This window comes from Apteryx rowi, unplaced genomic scaffold, assembly GCF_003343035.1.
Source record: "Apteryx rowi isolate R43461 unplaced genomic scaffold, aptRow1 scaffold_209, whole genome shotgun sequence".
Taxonomy (NCBI): Eukaryota; Metazoa; Chordata; class Aves; order Apterygiformes; family Apterygidae; genus Apteryx; species Apteryx rowi.
In genome coordinates, this window is record NW_020448408.1 from 578,007 (window position 1) to 598,021 (window position 20,015).

Here is a 20,015-nt window from a genome sequence, read left to right on the forward strand (position 1 = left end):
GTGCAAACAGCACTCACACAAACATGAACACAGACAGCTCGATGCTGTTCTTCATCCATGGCTCATCAGGACTGACATTTGCTAGAGGAATATACACATACCCCTTGATTCACATGTACACGCACATCTGTGGGTCCCTTGAACCTGAGACCAGATATTAAGCCCGTTCAGGCTCCAAATCCACACCCTGGACCCTTTACCCAGTTTCCCGCTCAGATCTTGGGTCTTTCCAGATTCTGGTCTCCTACTACTCGCCAGCTAGTCCAGCTTGAAGTTCACTAGCAGAACATATATACAAGCCCCCCCCCCACACACACACACACAGAATAGGCAGCATACTCGCATTACAATTCTCAACCAGAAAATGGTTGGGAATAGAATGTAATAAGAAAATAGAGCAGACTGCAGTGATCGAGTGGCAAACAAGTGTGCTGACCAGCAGTACTTCCTCATGACCAGCCCTTTTATCTCACTTCCTCTCCATTTTCCGATACTTTTTCTTCCCCAGCCCACTTTGATCCATCCCTTTCTCCACCCTTGTCTTCTCCTGTATAAACAACGCACCCCCATTGCTTTTTTCCCCCACTGATCCCTCTTTTGCTACATCTTCATCCAAATTTGGTATTGCTGAAATAGTTACCTGGGTAATATTGACCTTACATGATGTTACTGATAGGGCTGCTGTTGGCCTTGCAAAACCTTACTCCCCAAAAGGCCGCCCCATACTGCCCTCCAGTTACCTGTGATTCTCAGCTCTCTCTCACATTACCCCCCCCCCCTTAACCATCAATGAAATCCAGCCATTTCTCACAGCACTAACTGCGACTTTTGTTCAGCTTCCCACTCTATTATTATTTTGCTTCCAGGAAAATCTCATGCCATGTCCAGCAGTTTCCCTTGTTTTGTTCAGTTAGCTAAACCTCAGGCCAGGATCCAGTCATCTACCTATATACCTTAGCAGATAATCTTAACAGAATATTGATACATGAATATTCAGACAAAGAATATTGAGATCACCTTTACACAGATGCAAAGTACCAAAAAAAAAGGAGCAGAATGTAGGGGGAAGACTGAGAATTACAATAATATTATGCCAATACTTATGTAGAGATTAATGATATTCAGAGAGGGAATCTGTCATTTTAGCCACATCAAAATAGAACCATACAATGTTCTCATACGAGTAATAATGTGAAAAGGGGACTGTGGACCCTAAGGAAAACAGTAGTTTTGGCATCCCTGGTGTGACTTATTCTTGTTTTCTGAGAAAAGAGTTCTTAGCAACTCATTAAACAAGAGGTGGAGTTTTACTTTCCTCTTCTCCTTGAATTTTATTAGTAAATCATAATCTGGCAGTAAAAGGTTTTGGCAGAGTATTACAGGGATGTATTTTTGTCGTTATTATATTTTTTAAAAGTCAATATGTACTATAATTCAGCTTTCAATTTTATTTTTTGTTTTGTTTCATTACTTTAACATTTAACACTGTGAAGATTTTGTAGCCATTATTTATATTTAGTGTCGTAATGGAAAATTCACTGAGTTTTATCTACATGACATAGTAAATACAACCCAAGCTCCCACCTCCTCCTGCCCTTGGTCAGAAGGATGGGAAGCCACCTCAAGAGCATTTCCTTGCAACCCAGTATATTTACAGTTATATTCATTTCCAAAGCTGCCATTGCTACTCTCAAGGTCATGTTCCACTGCAATAAGTTACTCAGTCTGTTTACAACCGATTCTTCTCTCTTCTCCTGTAATTTTAACATATAAAATCCTTTGAAGCTTTCCAAATAAAATTTGTCCTTACCTTCTTTCACAAGGTACTCATATATGAAAAAGCCCTTCGCATTTCTTCACAGCTAATTGTTAGAACCAGGTAAATAAGTCTAGAAATAATAGAAACCTCCTCCTAGGAAATCTAAGATAAGATCTTCCTCTCTTCTTGCCCCCGAAACAAAATATACTTTGAGATTTTGTCAAGGGCATGCATTCTCAGTAATTTAMTGTTCTTCATCTCCCTGAAGAAACAATGTTTTAAGAGCATTCATCCACAGACACTTCTCTGGAATTCCCTGGGGAAAACTAAGCCACTTGTGGGATCTCACCAATAATTTAAAAGTAGAAGATCAACAGAGATGTGCACAAAAAGACAAAATGATGTCACAGCCAAACTAACACAGACCAAAAAATACTTTCCCTTATAAGCTCCCTGAGTCTTTAAGGGAGCAAGAGGCAAAGTACTGAAAAGAAAACTTCCTCCTCTTATATCCTCCTGATAGTAGAAAGGTGGCAAGAAAAAGGGGCTATTGGTTGTTTTAACTTTGTGTTTCATTCTGGTTTGGATTTCTTTTTTAGTTGTCATGTGTCTCATAAACCAGTGTCCTTGTCCCTGCTCCCTTTGTTTCAACACAGGATTTAATAGCAAGCTTTCTGGAAACCTACCCTGAAGGAAATGTAACATGAACAAGAAGGTATCACTTTTTGTGTAAAGATAACTGAAAGACAACGGCTTGATGTAGTTCATAGGAAATATAGGCAGACTTTTGTCTACTTATATTATTATTCTATCCATTTTTTCACTTGGAGACCTTCAGAGTTCACAAAACATTAACATATCTGGAAATTCACACGTCCTTCTGAATTTTTAAATTAAACTAATTAACTTATCATCATGATCAGCTTTGTCATGTTCTCATTAAAACAGCAGCTATAAAAAATTTTTTTAAAGTTTTCTGTGAAGTAAACCAAAACAAAGTAAATTTCTTCAGGATTTCTTTTATATTTTGCTTAGACTGAAACAGTGTCCTTCTAAGAGCCACAAGCAAAAGCCCATGGCATTTCTTTGGGTGGGCAAGAGAATACTACATAAGTTCCCCAGAGTTTCTGTGCTCAGCCAGCAGCAACATTTTGTGGCAAGTCTCTCCTTGGAAATATACCCTGCCATTCTAGTAGACTTGGTTTTACCTGCACCAGGAAGGTCCCTACTCCTGTTTTCAGCAGTATGCACCCAATGCTACTGTCCAAAAGTTGTAGTCCTAACTGCAACTCTAGCGTGCCTTGTGCTCTGCACCGTCTCAGGACTGCTTTGCAAGCCCATGTGTTCTAGCTTCAGGAACAGCTGATAAAGTAGTGAGCAACCAATCACATTTTTGTTCCCAAGTTGCTAACAAACCCATGATGCAAGAATCACTTAAACTGAGTTCTTGATCTGCTCATCCATCAGCTAGATGGAAGCTATTTGCGAAGTTCTGTTGTGAAAAAGAAGAAACATACTTAGCCTTAGGAAAGCAGATTTCAAAAAGCACATAAGAAGTAAAATTAAAGAACATGCATATTTGAATAAGTCAGTGCAAATTTGTTAACAACATAAAAAGCAGGTGGTCAATTAATGGCTACCAATCATTAGTTTTTTTATAGCACAGACAATAACTAAGCTGTCTGTATCTACTGTCTGAGCTGACTGAGAAATTATTAAACCCACACAGAGTTCCCCTGAACTGGACTCTCTGTGAATTTAAGGGTCTGTTCTTAAGAATTAAGATTTCAAAACTGAGACTCATGAATCTTCTTGATTTCATTTTGAAATCTTTCCAGCTGCTCCTGTAATAATATTCATAATGTTTTTAGGAGAAACAAAAAAGTTAGGACAACAAAGCATTGTGCATACTGTTATATGATTATAGATTTGAAGGGTTTATGCCTGGGAGGGACCATTACATCATTTTGACTGACCTCTCATAAATCTCAGACCGTTGCATTTCACCTGATTTCTACTATATTCAACCTAATAGCTTTTATTTCATTAAATTGTATAGGTTATCTTGTGTTTACATATTGCGTGTGTTCATATAGAATTGTGCAAGTGAATAACAAGGGTCTGGGCTAGAGTGTGGGTTGGGGTTAGCAACTAAGAGGGTGCAAGTTAATAAGCTGAAGGAATATTTTCCAAGGGAGAAATTCAGCTTAAGAGGACACACTGCTTTTTTTGAAGGGATCAATTTTATGGGTAGGAAATTCAGCCCGAATTTCTGTCTGAGAGCTAACTTAAAAATTCAGTAGATAGAGGCCAGTTAACTAGAGTAGTGATTATGCTTCCCAAGAGGCCTGCACACTGTCAATATTATTGTCATAATTGTATTATGATTGCTTTGCTCTTCAGGCTTCTTTAGGTCTGTCAGAGACATTCTGGATAGGTTTGACTTAATATTAGGGACCCTGTGATGGTGAGGGGAAGGGTAAAGGGAAGAGTTCAGTCAGACAGAGGCTGGCAAGGTAAGCAAATCATTTTGGAGTTTATCGGAATAGCACTTGCTCATCCTCTCCTGCCTGGCCGACCCTGTACTCCTACCAGGAGTTAGGAGTAATCTAGCAGGCCAGCCACCACTAGATTAACCATGGCCCCACTCACCCACTTGAAACCAGAGAAGATAATAGAAGTTCTCAAACAACGTCAGTTTCAACTTTGCACCGGAGCTCATCTAAACCATGCCATCACCCAAGTTTTCTAGTCTTTACCCCCGAACTAAGCCCTAAAATGAAGTTTATCTGAAAGCCTACCCACATGTGCCAGCCTCAGAACTAATGCTGCAGCAGGAACTTGTTTTACCTGAGCTCTTCAAACCCCTCATCTCTCATCCCAGTGTTTATCCCATTTATCAGTCTTTGCTTCTTCAATAGGTCCCTGTATCAGTCCCTGCTTTAACACCATCCCAGTCTCACATTCCAGCTCCAAAACAAAAATAAAGGTGTTGCTATAACCTTCACCTCAGTGAAGGTGTGGATAGCTTTCAAATTAAACTTTCTTCTTAACCAATTGGTGCCCATGGTTACCCTACAGCACTAAATAAAAGATTGCAGGGCTCCAAGGTCAAGTGATGTTGTTGTCTCACATCCGTACTGCTTCAGGCTGGCTTCTATGCGGATTTGGGTTGTGAATAGCTACTTGGAATGGCCCAGAGTCATTCCAAGCCAGAGAAGGAGGTAACAATTTAGGAATACAGATAACAGGGGATCCATTGCTTGATTTTGCTCTCTGCTCCTCTTTTCTTTTTTTCCTTCTCCTTCTTTTTCTTAGCATATAGCTATAGCCCATGTGACTGAACCATAACTTGCCTCTCACCCTAACTTGAACCCAAGCTCTTGAACCTACCATTAGACCTGTACCAGAACCATATCAAACAAGGAGGTTCAACATAGCAATAAGCTCACAGAGACTTTTGCCAGCCAGGAATTACCCACATTTCTCACTCTCTGCCCACTTCCACTACAAAATCTCAGGCTACTCTTAAAGCAAAGGCTAAGGCTATGAACAGGGTTAAAGTTCAGAAGATAGAAGCTGATGAACTAAAAGATGTTTTCTTCTAGCGATACAAACTAAGACAAGAACAGATCTTAGTTTGTATCTCCTACTATTATTAATTTTGAAGCTGAAGACACTTTGCTCAAGGTAAGGCTACTCTTACAGTTAAAGACGTGGTTCTTGTTCAGTCACAAATGATGCACTCTTCTCTTCTGCCATTTAGCTGAAATTCCACTATAACATCACTCCAAGATTTATGCCAAAACTAGCCCCCCTACCAGTAGTAGTTTCAAACCAGCATCTGTTCTCATCCTAGATCTCCAGCTCCCCTCTCGTACTAGCATTTGCCTATTTACCCACCTCTGTTTCTACAAACATAGTCCCTTATCCCAACCATGTACTTGATTGAGTTCAGCAGTGGACTTGTTCCACCTCCTTGTTCTAAAACTAGAGTGAGCTGGTGCAAAGAGATACCTATCCTTAGCTTAAGCTGTAAGCTACTCCTGTAGAAAAAACAAGATAAATAAAGCCGACTGGTTTCTGCATTAAGTAACCCTAATCTTAACCCTAATCCTGAACTAAGACTAAGCCACCTAAACCAAGGCACTGAAACGTGCATTAGAATATTTTCTAACACTGGTTCCAGCAGTTAGGATTTAGGTTTATCACATGACTCACAAAGTGCACAGACATGTATATTTTATGCAAGTCATTCTGAACTTGTGAAGAAGAAAATACTTTGTACCAGACCACAACATCAAATTCTCTTTGCATGTGGAAAAATTGCTAAAATACCATGGGAATCTTTAAGTGTATGTGTGTGCATGTGTGTATCTGTGTGTGTATGAAAACTGCTTTGGTTTCTCTATCAAAGTCAGGTGCTGTTTTCACTGGGTTTCCCACTGGATATGGTTTAATCTAAAGAGATTTTTAAACAATGCCAGCCCAAATGGCACTTTTGTTAGAAATTGAATGCCTGCTGTCTCATCATTTCTCACAGTTAGCAACAAGTGCTTTATGCCCCACTCCAAATAACTGGAAAACCACTCTTTCCAACCTAAAAGTACTGTGAAATATTAGATCTGAATTTTCAAAGGTGCTTAGGTACCAAATGCCAAGTGATTTCAATTTCAGTGGGATTTTTAGGCACATATTGATTGTATCTAAAATGTGAACATGTCCTAACACTCAGGTCCGACTGTGCCTGGAAGCCCATGGCTCAATTGTCTCTTCTTTCCATACGTCCACACAGCCAAGTTTCTGTGGGAAGGAAGGATGCAGGCTAGAGAGGAGGCCCGGGACTGCCCAGCCAAGAGCACAGCTAACACTATCATCAGGGCTGTGGGATGCTTCACATCTTCTGGAGAGAGCTGCCGTGGGTCTGGTACTTTCCAAAGCAAAACACCAGTGGGGTCTGTTTTGGAAGGCACTCTGGTTAATACCAGAGGATTTGGAGTCTAAGACTGAGGGATAAAGAAAGCATGTGAAAATTTTTGTTTGTTGTGTTAAAATTGCAGATTTATTCTGTTTAAAGCTAATTAGATGCTGGAAATTTAAAATGCTAACTCATAAYAGACCAGGATCAAATGCAATGTTCAAAGGTATAGTATAATTGAAGTTTATGACATGGCTTTTGCCACAAAAATTGTGATGAATCTGTGTCTGTGCATAGACGATGTATGAACATCTTTTATGATGTATGAAAAAAACTTTCTATTGATATTAATTTATTTTCAGTTGCTTAGTTTTTACTTGTTAGTGAACACCTAGATAAAATTATTTTGGAGCCGTGCACCAATGTAAATTAGGCAAAAAATTGTTTTTAAATTCCAAAACATACAAAAAATATATCTTTCTGCATACAACTTTCAACCACATTTTCAAAACATAACAAGGCAAACATGGTTTATACCTATGTGCTGTGGCAGAAATCCAATATTCGTTTGCTGTTCATATTGCAAGAAAATGAGATCATTAAGGTCAAAAAGAACAGCTGCTTTAATTATAACATCCTGATTTATCATAGCAAAGTTTTCATCATCTCACACAAACTCTAAGAACATACCTCCTGGGATTATTTCTATCAACCTGCTTTTTCTCAGGAAGAAGATTATATGAGTACACTCCAGAGCACTGGCTGTTTGAGTGTTGCGATGCTGTGTAGAAATAATTTTACCCCAAGCTCAATAATGCTGTGGCAGCTATTATTAATCTAACTTGTACAATCTTGAGTCCTTTTTTGTGCTGGCAGTGGTAGGGGAAGATATTTTCAACAGTCAGGAAGCAGCACTGCAGAGACAGGTTTCGCTGCGTACCCATCTCTGCAGTGCTGCTGCCACACATCCACGCTCCCTGCCCCGAAGCGGTTGGCATCCATGTCCCCAGCTGGGGAAGCTGGTTGGTATGAGGCACCTGGAGGTATCTCTCCTTAAGGGAATGGCTGCTTTGTGTTTTAACAGATGCTATGCTTCTGGTAGCAGAGAGATTAGAGGGACCATTCAACATTGAATCAGTCATGGATCCTATTGATGTCAAGATTTCTGAAGCCATCATGAACATGCAAGAAAACAGCATGCAGGTGTCAGCAAAGGTACTGTGTGAGTCACTCCTTCTCTCTTTCTGAGTGTCACAAGCAGGGGGAAAAACGTCTCTTTCAGTTTTCTATCCAGGCTTTAAGCAAGATTGGCTAGACCACTAGAACTTGTATTTGTTTGTTCAGCAGTTCACCAGGTTGTCTTTGAATCCTTTCTCTAGTTAAATAAGCACAGAAGTTTTCAAACAGAAGTGTCAGAGAGAAAAGTACTGTTTAGTAAATTGCAAATTAATAGCTGCAAGTGGTTTAAGAAAACAGAGACCGCTGAAAATTGCTGGTAGCCCTGTAAGCAATATCCTGCAGAGTATATTTGATAACTTCTGCTTCTGTCTCATCTGTGATTCTCTATATTAACATCCAAACACATTTTGATCTGTCTAGGTCAGACTGCAGTACAACGTGTTTGAGGCGAACACAGGAAATGTTCCACTTAACCTCCTTTAATAGCCACTCAAGGGAAATATCATTACGTTGGACAGCCTCTGATTACCAGACCTTGGTTTGATGGAGTTTTGTCTGGATTCTGACATGAAAATAAACAGAGTTAATGATACTATCTTCCTTCTTTCCATTTTTAACATGTGTGTATACACAGATCACCACCATCTCCAAACTCCATATTAATAAGGCCCTTTGAATTCAGTAGCAGGTGCTGTTGAGCCAGTAGTTAACAATTAATGTCTTTTCCTTAATATTCATCAGTGCACTGCGGTTCAGAATCTGAAGTCAATGGTTTGCCAGGTTCTCTGTCTTAAGAGTTTCCATCTCCCATCGATCTCCCAGTAGTCAGTTAGACGCTGGCTGGACTGCTATCTGAGTCAGTTAATTTCCATTGCTTGGAAGGAAACGGCTGTAGATGGGAAAAACATGGGGATAAAAGACAGGAGGCTGAGGTTAATATTCTTCCTGCCAGCCCAAAATTAGATGCTCTTTATGGGCCCAGTGCTGCAGGATGCTAAGGATTTCCATCAAGAGGCTCTTTGCTTTCAACCTACATGAAGTTACTCAGGTTTTAAAAGCAGTCTACATCCTGCAAGATGAGGCTCTGCTCTGGCAGAAGCAGTCAAGGAGCTTATCAACCAAATTCTCTCAAATACTTTGGAGGCTAGTTTAGCAAATTCAGCTCTTACCTCAAAAAAGAAACAAAAAATATTTTCACTAAAAACTCACCCAAGGCTCAGGTGTATTTCATTTTCCTTTTTACTTGCTTCATTCTCACAGTTTTTCCATTAGACAGGAAACTGCATTTCCTGCCAGAATCCAATGACATCACCTTGGCATAAGCTCATCTCACTACTCATTTGCAATAGAGCAGACTATTTGTCCTATCCCTGAGAAATATTTTATTTGCTCTAAAGGTTAATAAATCACAGAAATTCCATCTGCACTTCAAAATTTTTCTTCTAAGAGAAATCTTAGCCAATATTTTTTTTTAATCTTGAGAAACAGAAACCAAACTATAGCAGTGAAATTTATTTTACTATATTTTCATAGATAACAGAACTATCTATGCATGGGGACTTTTGTATTTTATATGTAGACCATTTTTCTCCTGAAAAGTGATTTCCTTATTTTCCCAGGTTATATCCATCTTTTTCAAGTCTTAACTCATGAAAGTGCTTTAATGTTAAAAAAGTATAAGAAGGCAAAGTCTTTGAGTTCAGTGCTGTGATATTCTATGTCATATCAGATCTATAAATATGATACATGAGCAGACTTTGAAACAATTATCTGCAGTCTAATTTTTTCCCCTTATACATACTTGACTGCTTAGATAGAGCTTCAGTTACCTTGCCAGATGTAATGGGGTGCATGGAATGCAATTGCAGACCTAATCTAGGAAAAGATCCACACTTGTCATTTATTCTGAGACTCCAGTCAGAAAGCTTCAGGCAGGATGCTAAAATCACACCATTTTCTTTTTCTTCAGACAATTTTGCATTTTGCATTTGACTTTACCCTGCTGAAAACATGGTAACTAGGAACCGCAACCATTTTTCCACAAGTCAGTCACATGGGAAAATGACAGTGCACTGATAATGTCGTGGCTACAGCAGCTGCACACACACAAATGATACTTCACCGCTGACATGCAGCTACCTCCACTAGAATATCTGGCTGATGTCTGGCATGAGTCTCTACACTACTCTCAATAGAATTTAGGGCCATTTAGCTACTGTTGTATGTTGTTGTTCCTCTCTTAAAATGAATGGAACAAATAACCATGGAACAAATAACAACGAACAGTTTCTTTATCAAGGACCTCTCAACAATTCCATGTTCTTTGCCAGCAGAAGACCTGGAGATCATTTAATTCAAAACCCATCCCTCTTCTGTTTCGAATATTTCTATAAAATTGCCCTATTCCAGAGGTCATTACCATTAAATTGCACTACCAGTTTGTGTTTATGTTGCAAGGTGATGTTTTGTATTATACCAACTGCAATTATATATTGAAATCTATCTGAGAAAAATATATATTTGTTTGGCATAACACAGTTATTGTACGTTACTGTTCATATGGAGGCAAAATTAAGTGAGTAATGATGTATGATTTTCAACATAACAAGTAGAAAAAAGTAAGTAAGAATGCATGTTTTTATGTGAATGATGAGGTCTTCAATTTTAGACATCAGCAGAAAAATATATCATGAACTTCCTAAGTCCTCATTTTTATGGTTTCTTTCCATTCTTAACTTGATGCAGTACTGAAGATTTTGTCCAATTTCTTTTTTCTATAAACACTCACTCCTATTCAGCACTATTCTTCTGAGAAATAGTCGTCATGGTTATGGCTATACTGATAAATAAAAGAGGGACAAGTAGCAGTGCCTGACCTTGAGGCCAAGTGGCACAGACTGATTCATGCCTATGCTGCTGAGAGCTACCTTCTCTGGAGCTGTTTCATTCTGGAACAAGCTAGTTAGGGCAGTCCAAGGAAAAGCCAATGAATTAACAATTAATCAGTGTGGACAGTCAGGGCTTATTGCTCAGGTTCACGCCTTGTCTTTCATTTCTTTAATAGAGGCAAACCCTCTATCTTCCACTCTTGATGGGTGCACATTAATATCATTGAGACAGAGAATTATAGAGATGCCACATGTACCTCTTCTGTCTTTGTACTTCCAACCAAGGACACACAGGCTCAGCCATATCCCAGTTCCAGTCACTCCATAAAATGGAGCATCTCTGTTCCATCAGCTCTCAGTCATCAACTTTTATTGTTTGTATGCTAATAGGAGTTGATTCTTTTAACAAAGTTCACATTAACTAGGTACTGGCATTATGCTAAGATCCTCTGATTCATCTTGAAGCTGGAATCCTTTTTTTTTTTGGTATTGCTCTGCAATCTGTATTCAGCACCAGGCTGTTTAAAATGTCTGACCACAAACATCTAGGCTGCAAATACTGCTCATCTTGTGAGGCTGTCACGTCCATGAATGACAACCATATGAGGTCCTTATTTTGCCTCAAGGAGAGTCACATTCCTGACAGCTGCAATATCTGCAAATGCTTTTCAGAAAGGAGCAGTGATCTAGCAAGTCACACCACAAGGCCTTTCTGCTAGAGGAATATACATGCCCTGAATCAGAGCCTGGTTTCCCTCCTCCAAAAAAAGAACGGGCTGAAGATCATCAAAATCAGCTTCTGTACGTTCATCATCTAACATCTGCAGCCATTCTGACAGAGTGCCTTCTGCAAACCAAAGCCACAAAGAGTGCAAAAATAGCCAGTCTGGTCTGTTTGAGATGCCAAGCAACACTTCTGCACTTTCTAAGAGTAGGCTTTGTGATATAGGTCCACCCAAACTTCAGTGGTGTTGCCTGAGGGCTGCCTCTGGTAGCAGTCAGGTTGCCGGAGACTTACCCTGGGTTTCCCCTGATAGTGTCTGAGACATGTTAACATCTGCATTATTGAAATAATGCTCTTTGCCATTTGTCAGTGACACTCTTTGATATTTGAACATTACAGTGCCATAGTACAGCTCCAAGTAATAACATGCTCAGCAACAGCCTGGTTATTTCTCAGGTAACAGCATTATATTCTGTATATCATTTGTACTCAAGATTTAGTCATAGCAGATATACACCTCAAACTCCTTCTCACAGACGTAATTCAGGGAGTCATATTCAGAGGGTCAAAACATATCCATTTAATAACATTTTTAATAGCTTTATCCTGGTCAAAACAAACTGGGATCTGAACCTTCAAAATCTTCCCATAAAGCTGTCAGTACCATTACCTTGATTCTGTATTTCCTGCTTCAAGTCAAAGAGTAAATCCTACATCTGTTCCATTTTAACAATACAAATGTTTAGTAAATGACATCTGCAGAGATTACTTGTTCACAGGGAGTGAAGGAAAACTCACAAAATAGCAGAAAAGATGCTATAACATCCATTTTTCTTCAAAATGGATAAAATTCACAATCTGATTACATCAGCATAATTTTCTCTTCATTGCTGCCCCAAATACAACACGTTGGACTATCTTCTGCATTTTAAACAGGCTGGTTCTACATCAACATGTTTGGCTGCTCTAAGTGTCATTTGGCCACCATGCCAAGATTTCTGCTCCTTCATAAAGGCTATCCCCAGAGCCGAGTCTCCCATTAGTGGATCTTAAATCTTCTTTTATCCAAGCTGATGGATGTCCAATTTAACCTGTAGATATGTGTTCCTTTCTTGGCAATTACCTCAGCTAAAAGAATGAATGAGCTCCATGACATAGCAGACTACCTATGCATTATTTATAAGAAGGAAATCTTCATAAAACTACGTCCAAGTTTCTTCTTAAAATAGCCCCAGAGTTTCATTTTAACAAACCTCTTCATTTATCTGTGTTCTTCCCAGAGCCCTGTGCAGGAAAAATATAATGGCGCTTTTCAGGAAAAAATCAATACTATTTTAGCTGAAGATGCGAGTCAATGGAGCAGAGTCATATAGAGATACTCAACAGGAAACGCTGTGCACAAGCACATGTTGAAATAACAGCATGGCTCAAGACTTCAAAGAGGATAAATTCTTTCTGCTGGGCTTCAAAACACTGAGTTCTTCTGGGAAAAGAACTCTTTTTTTTCCACAATAAGACCAGTTCATACTATTAGAGCCTCTATTTAGCCAGCTCTCTGCATTGGCTATGTTGACTTGATCTCATGGCTTGGTTCACATCCCTAAACAACAGAGAAGTCTAGTGTCATTTGAAACACTCAGGGATATTGCATCTGAGTTTTAATTGCCAGTTCAACAAGGAATTGGTCTTCCAGAGGTCCTCTGTTAAGGCAGTCTTAGCAGATATCTCAGATACCCTAGGACACCACGAATGAATATAGCTGCGGATGAGTGGGCAACCAGAGTTTTTGATCTCCGTTGCCTGAAATGGGAGCTTAGATATTTAGCTTAAATATAGACACCTACATGTACACACCTAAATTTAGGTTTCTTAATTTCAAACAGAATACCTTCTCTAAATTCAGATGAGATKAATTGCACACATTACATATAAAGTGCTCCTTTTTTTTTTAAAGAGAGTAGATTTATGCTGCCAATTCACAGCATGTATAATGAGAAACCTAAATATTTTCCTGAAATTGGTAGGTATCTCTGAATATCTTTTTGAAGAAAATATTTCATGTGCTTTTTCTTAGGAAGCACTTGTTAATTTCAGGTTGTCAGCTTTACATTTTGTATTCTGTCAGTTAACACCTGGGTGCAAATTAGAAATTGTCTCTTTTGCACTGAAAATATAGTTATGGAATATCATATCCTTACTGCATTTCTGCTAGCTCACTTAAAAAGTAAATGATTTCTTCTCCCTGATGTAAAAATGGCCATTTAGATTCCACTTCTATTATTGTCTGGTTGCGTGTAATTGTTGTAAGTAATTTTATTCATACAACCCTTATGCTACAAGTAACAACATAGTCTATGCTAAGTTTTTTCAGTATGCAACAAGAAAAGTAAAATATAAATTATTCAGACAGAGTTTCCCCACATGGTCATAAAAGTAGCCTAACTGTCACACACACTGTGAAATTTAAGGGGAGGATTTCGGGGTCCTCATTTTCCTTTACCATGAGATTCAGGTCCCATATTTTGAATAATTGCAGCTTGTGTTTGTAAGCAGATACCTGAATGCTTAAATAACTAAAGGAGATTTCATAGATATATAAATAAACTTATGTTTTCTGCTCATAAATGATCTTCAATCAAAAGAAATGAGCAAATTATTGTAAGTGCAATTGATGCCCCCATGACATATATTTGGCCCTTAACAATGTACAGTATTACTCATAATCATGTATACATTCTGAATATTAATTTTGGCCTAATTTCCTGAAAAATTCAGAACTTTTCAAACTAGAATCATCTTTCCTAGTTGATTAAATTAATTTATTGTCCAATTATCTTCACGATTAAGGAGGTTAGAAGCTATTCAGAAAATCTTACAGATAGTTTCAAAACAGACCAAGCAACGTTTCACGCATAAATTAAAAATCCCAATGGCCATACAACAGCTGACTTGCTGGACTTTGAGCCAAAACAGACATGATGACTGGACATAAATTTAGCATGGGTCAGTTTCTTTCAGCAAATTTTGAATCATTTGGGGCCTCTAAATTAACATCAGGAAACCTAGCCAAGAGCTAATTGTAATGAATCCTGAAAGCAACAAAAGTCATGATATCCATACCTACTTCAAGAGAGAACCGCTCAAGGCAGAATATTGTCTAAAAGTGAAACATGAGCCTCGGGGATCACTGGCTCACAACATAGCTACGATCTTATTTGCCATACAAAAAAGGAGGACTCTGGTCGTACCAATAAGGCACAGCATTTGCACCACCACAAAATTCATTTGGGCAAATAATCTGTGTCTAGAATTAGAGTTTAGTAAAAAATATCTTACAGGAAATCCTGAATTTTTTTTTTTCCTTCTCAAAGGAGGCAAAATGTTGAAACAGGCAAAATATAATGCTCACAAAAAAAGAAAGATGATTCCAGAACTGAAAAAGTTGCTATGAAAGCAAACAGCATGACCCTACTTCATCAGAGCACTTAAAAAATTTAATTGTGTGAATATTCTACCTCCCTTCAACAGAGCAACTTCTATAAGAGCTTCTCTGAGATTTATATTTGATATCCAGTAGTCTAATGTGTCCTCTGAGTCCTTTAGTATGCACAATATATATGCTACTGAAACTTTTTTCCAAACAGGAGTATATGAAAAATTTCATAACTCTGAACATTATTTTTTTTATACCTAGGAAACAAACACACTAGCAGAAAATAACTCTCACTATTGCCCTCTCAATATGCCTCAGCCCTCATCTAGAGGAAGGCCTGCTAGGGAATAAGGAGGTAATTCAGTTATAAGACTATTTCATCATTGACCTTTTCTCTGAGACTACAAACAAGATTATCAGGTGGGGATAGCTGTGGATAGGGATTATGAATGAGCTATGATTCTGGATAAATACCACTTTTAACAAAATCTGAAACAATTATCAACTGAGTCTTGCCACAAAGGACTTTCTTTTGTTCATTTCTCTTCCTGAGCAGATCACAATTAACATGCTTTCAGGTGTTAACTTCTTAGAACAATCACCTTCCTGAACTGATTTAAGTGTTTTTACAGTCCCTGTATGGTATTATACTTACACTGAGCAATTAATAATGCTTAGTTATTAATCTGAGTTTTAATGCAGAGAGGGTGCTCAATTTACTATTATCAAACTGCCAATCAAAGCTAAAGTTTCAAATATGTGAAAGAGAAAATACCTCTGTAAAATATCAGCTTCTCTTATTCTGAGATTGTCATGCAACCTACAATGTTTCTTTCAGGTTTTCCAAGGATGTGGCCAGCCTAAACCAGCACCTGCACTGAGATCTTCTCGTTCTGTCCCTGAGAACTTCAATACCCGGTTTAGACCTTATAATCCAGAGGAGAGACCTACAACTGCTGCTGGCACAAGTTTGGATAGGCTGGTAAGGTAAAACATGTGCCATTTCTGAATTAGCAGAAATGGCTTAATAATAGGATAGAAAAGTGGTAATCTCCTAATAAAGGTTTTTTAATAATTTCATAATCACTCTATATAGTTTCTATGCCAAGTGTTCCACTGTTCAGTGAATCTTTCTTTCCCCATTGGAAATAGTACAGAATTGCATTCTAGGGGAGCAATATGACTCAGGTTTTATGTATTAGAAATATTAGAAGATAATAAGCTCCTTCCTGAAGGCCAAAAACCAGATGATCCAAGACAAGTACTTTGCAGTATGAATGCTCTTTGAAAAGCTATCTGCATCAGATATTTTAAAAGTATTAAATTAATTTTTAGCAGCCAGTTCTTTAACATATACACTTGTAAAGGTATATTCATTTATTCCACTTTTTTACTTAACTGTAAAGTTAACTGCTTTGTTTCCATCAGTCTCAAAAATTGACTTTTATCAGCCAGAACTTCAGTGATCATTAATCTTGCTTTATTTATTCAAACATTTCAAAAACGCGACTTTAACATAAGATTGTTTTTTCTACAACCCATCATTGGATTGACGTCTCAGACTTCACTGTTCCTGCTATTTATACATTTGTAGAATTCTAGTGGGCTAATTATTATAGCTGTTAATATTGTCTCAGCAATTATCTTGAGGTAAAGTCAATAGGAAAAATTAAAGAGTTGTAAAGCATCTGAATCAAAACAAACCTTATCACATAACTTCAGCTTGCCAAGCGTGTTGCTGAATGCCTGGGCACCGTCGCTCCTGTTGCTGGTGCAGACTTTCAGCTCATCTCAGAGACCAGACAGTCGTGCTGAGGGCTGTAGCAAGAGGAGCACCAGGCTGAGAGCAGCCACCGCCAGCCAGGGAGCCAAGGTTTTGGGGAGCTGTGCTCCTGCTGGGTGCGCCACCTGCACCTCAGCCTTCCCTTATGCTTGCCAGCCGTGCATGCGTGGCTTTCCATGCTGGGTTCAGCGGACCAGCTCTTGTGTCCTAGAATTGGCCAACGTGAAGTAAAGCATCGCTGAAGCCAGTAGGTTTTGGTCATGCTCTGGACAAACTTAAAGGTTCCAAGCAGAGGAAATGGGAGGAAGAGCATGAAAAGGAAGGTTGGTAGCATAGTACAGCTTGGTTTACTACTATGAAGTAAAAGCAGTTAAAGCATTTTTGCAATGAAAAAGAGAGATTTAAGAGGCATTCCATATTCACATAAGAAGAATACTTCCAAACACATTAATATCTTTTTTAAATTACAAACTTCCAAAATACTGATCACCCTGACTAGAGCAGAGATTTGTCATATGCTGTTGGCCTTTAAAGGCTGTAATTAATGAAAATTTCCAGTGCAGATATTCCTTTATAAATCATAATAGCTTAAAGGCTTTCAAAAGGGAATTTGTCCCCATATGATTTAACTAGGTTTGTTCACCCATTATTTCAGAAAAAACAAAGAGCTTAGCTTTGCTGCTGCTACTTTAAAAAGTTTTGCAGCCAAATACCTATTTATTTTTCTTGCAGGTGATATTTAATTTAGAAACTATTCATTGCTTGTTAGCAATGAGTAGTGGTTTCAGATCCATTTCCAAATGGCAGCGATGCGCGTGTTATCTCCTTTTGGGTTAAGACCAACAGTCCCCAAAGTTAGAGATGGCCGCTGACCTCAGCTGGAGCGAGGAAAGGCTGCTTATGTGGATTAGAGCAGAAGGCATCATTTCAGAGCTGTAATCCCTGAGCAGTGCTTGGGAAAGGTCACTGCCTGCATCTCTTACCAGCCCGGGTAATTTTATCCAGAAAGATATAAATGCTGCACTCTTTCCTCGCAGGAGCACAACTCATCATCCCGCCTACATGAGACCCATTGCACTTAATGTGCTGAATCATTCCTTCAATCACATATCTCTCTTCATTAACTATAGACAGAGCCTGGAGGACCAGCTTCACTTAGATCCTCCTAACCCTTGCATTGTTAAGAGGACTTAAGAAGAATCCCACTCAAAGCAGTTTTCTAGTTTGCGCACTGATCATTTTCTATTGCTTGCTAAACATAAGCATACAATATTAGTATTTTGACAGTAACACCAAGCCATCAAAGCTCCTTTCGATTTTTATAGATACAAAATATATGTATAAGGAGTTATTATTACCTACTTTTATGTTACAGGAACTTTTCCTTGTGAGACAGTTGACTATTCAGTATTACATTAATGCCTTTAGAAGTCTGTTTTGGCGATTTTTTTCATAAAACACTGTCAAACCACTTAACTTTAAACTGTGATAGCAAAGTCCAAACATGAACCTATGTAAATCTTAAAAGGTGAAGTGACAATTCTGCTTTCATCTGGTTTTGACAGCATGTCCTCAGAACAGACCAAGTTATAGAAAATACTCCTTCTGCATCTCAATCTTATACAAACACTAGCCAAATTTTTCAGTCCTCAGCTGCCCATTTATAAGTCTAATTCAACTGAGCATATTTTATCAGGTATGTTGCACAAATCAGCTCTTATAAGAAGCCTACACTGAAATCACCCAGTGATGAACCCTTCTGAAAATGTGCTCCTTCATCCTTGGCTGAACCTGTTTGATTAATCCAACTACTGCATTCCAACAAGAAAAGGTGTTTTCTTGTATTATTATCATAGCTGGGACCAATAAGGCTTAATAAACAAGGAATAAATCAAAATAATTGTGTGAAATGTGAAAAAAAAAAAGAAATATCCCAGAACAGAAGTGGTATAACTGGCTTAAAATGCATTAGATATATTTAGGAAGTCATTTAGAGCTTGAGAGAGTTGTCTAAGAATGGGTGTAAAGTACCTTTTGAGACACCCCAGAGTATCTGAAACACAGGATCAGCAGACATGGCACAGTATTGGAAGAGACCAATATTCTTCTGGAGCAGCAGCTGGGAGCCAAGTAGAATATGCTGCAGCATCTCAAACAGTACAAGACACCTATGTTCAGGCAGCTAAATCAAGTCTTTGCAGCACAGAGCCTAAAAGTTAGGCTCCTTCTAAAGTCAATGGAGAGAGACACACACCTTTGGAGAGTGATTCACCCCACCTGTTGTAGACCACTCTCACAGATTGGGAAATGGAAGGCTCAGCTGAGTTATTCACGTCTAGACACACAATACTGTTTCAGATACCCAGGGGTTTCTAAGACATCTGACTGAGCTGGCAGGACAGCCCTTCGAGATGCCCATGTCCTCTGGGGCTGGTGGTTGAAGGCCAGATAAGATACCCTAGAGGAGAATATATGGCATTTCTGTTCCATTACCATGGCCACCTAATGCTATTTGAGATGTCTATGCTATTCAAGATGTCCAAATGTTACTGGCAAACTTACAGGTGACTGAAGTCTCCTGCTGGCTGAAGGCAAGCCAGAATACCTCAGAGCTGCTAAAATTACAGTATATGCTTATATTTAGGTAACTGGATTCCACTGTTTCTCTACTGTGTTTCTCTCACAGAAGCCAAAACTAGGACTCTTCTGATTAAATATAGAAATCTATAGTATAGATACCCATAACTAGGTATCTAGACCTTCTAGTCTGGAGGACTATCTCAGTACAATCTGTAGTTTTATTGTTAATGGAGAGAAACAGAGAGTTTCATTCACTTGTCTAAACATCAGTTTAGACAGCTAAATTGAGATCAAGTACTTTTAAAGCATGATTTATCTCATCCTAAAGCACACGTTTAAACATCTCAGAGATATCATTCCCTATCCCTCTACTACAGAGGTGCCAAAAGTGACAGCCTTAGACTAGGCAACAAACAATTGCATCTGAAGTAAGACAAATACTGTTAGAAATTATATAATTTTAATTACTGATCTCAGTTGTTTCTGCAGAGTATGGTCTAAGATTTCTCATATACAATCAACTGCTTATAAAGACTCGTTATCTTCTCTGTAGTTGCCTGTTTGGTATAACCTGTTTCGTTTTGTTTTGTTTTGTTTTTCTATTCCCTGAATCTCTTTCCCTCTTGCTTCCCAGAGGACTATCTGGAGGACAATGCAACATGGTGTAAGCTTTGGTATTCTTATTCTTCACCTTCATTCCCATTTGTCTTTGTACAATGCTGGGCAAGACACTTTTTAAGTTTCATCTTCA

General features: G+C 38.6%; 1 protein-coding gene across 1 annotated transcript in view; it reads left to right on the plus strand.

The window, feature by feature from the left end:
• GPC6 (glypican 6) overlaps window positions 1-20,015 on the plus strand; it is a 527,815-nt gene that overhangs the window by 451,999 nt on the left and 55,801 nt on the right. The window contains exons 4-5 of the mRNA XM_026064092.1: window positions 7,762-7,892; window positions 15,740-15,883. Coding sequence (XP_025919877.1) covers window positions 7,762-7,892; window positions 15,740-15,883 — 275 coding nt within the window. The remainder of the gene's footprint in view (window positions 1-7,761; window positions 7,893-15,739; window positions 15,884-20,015) is intronic.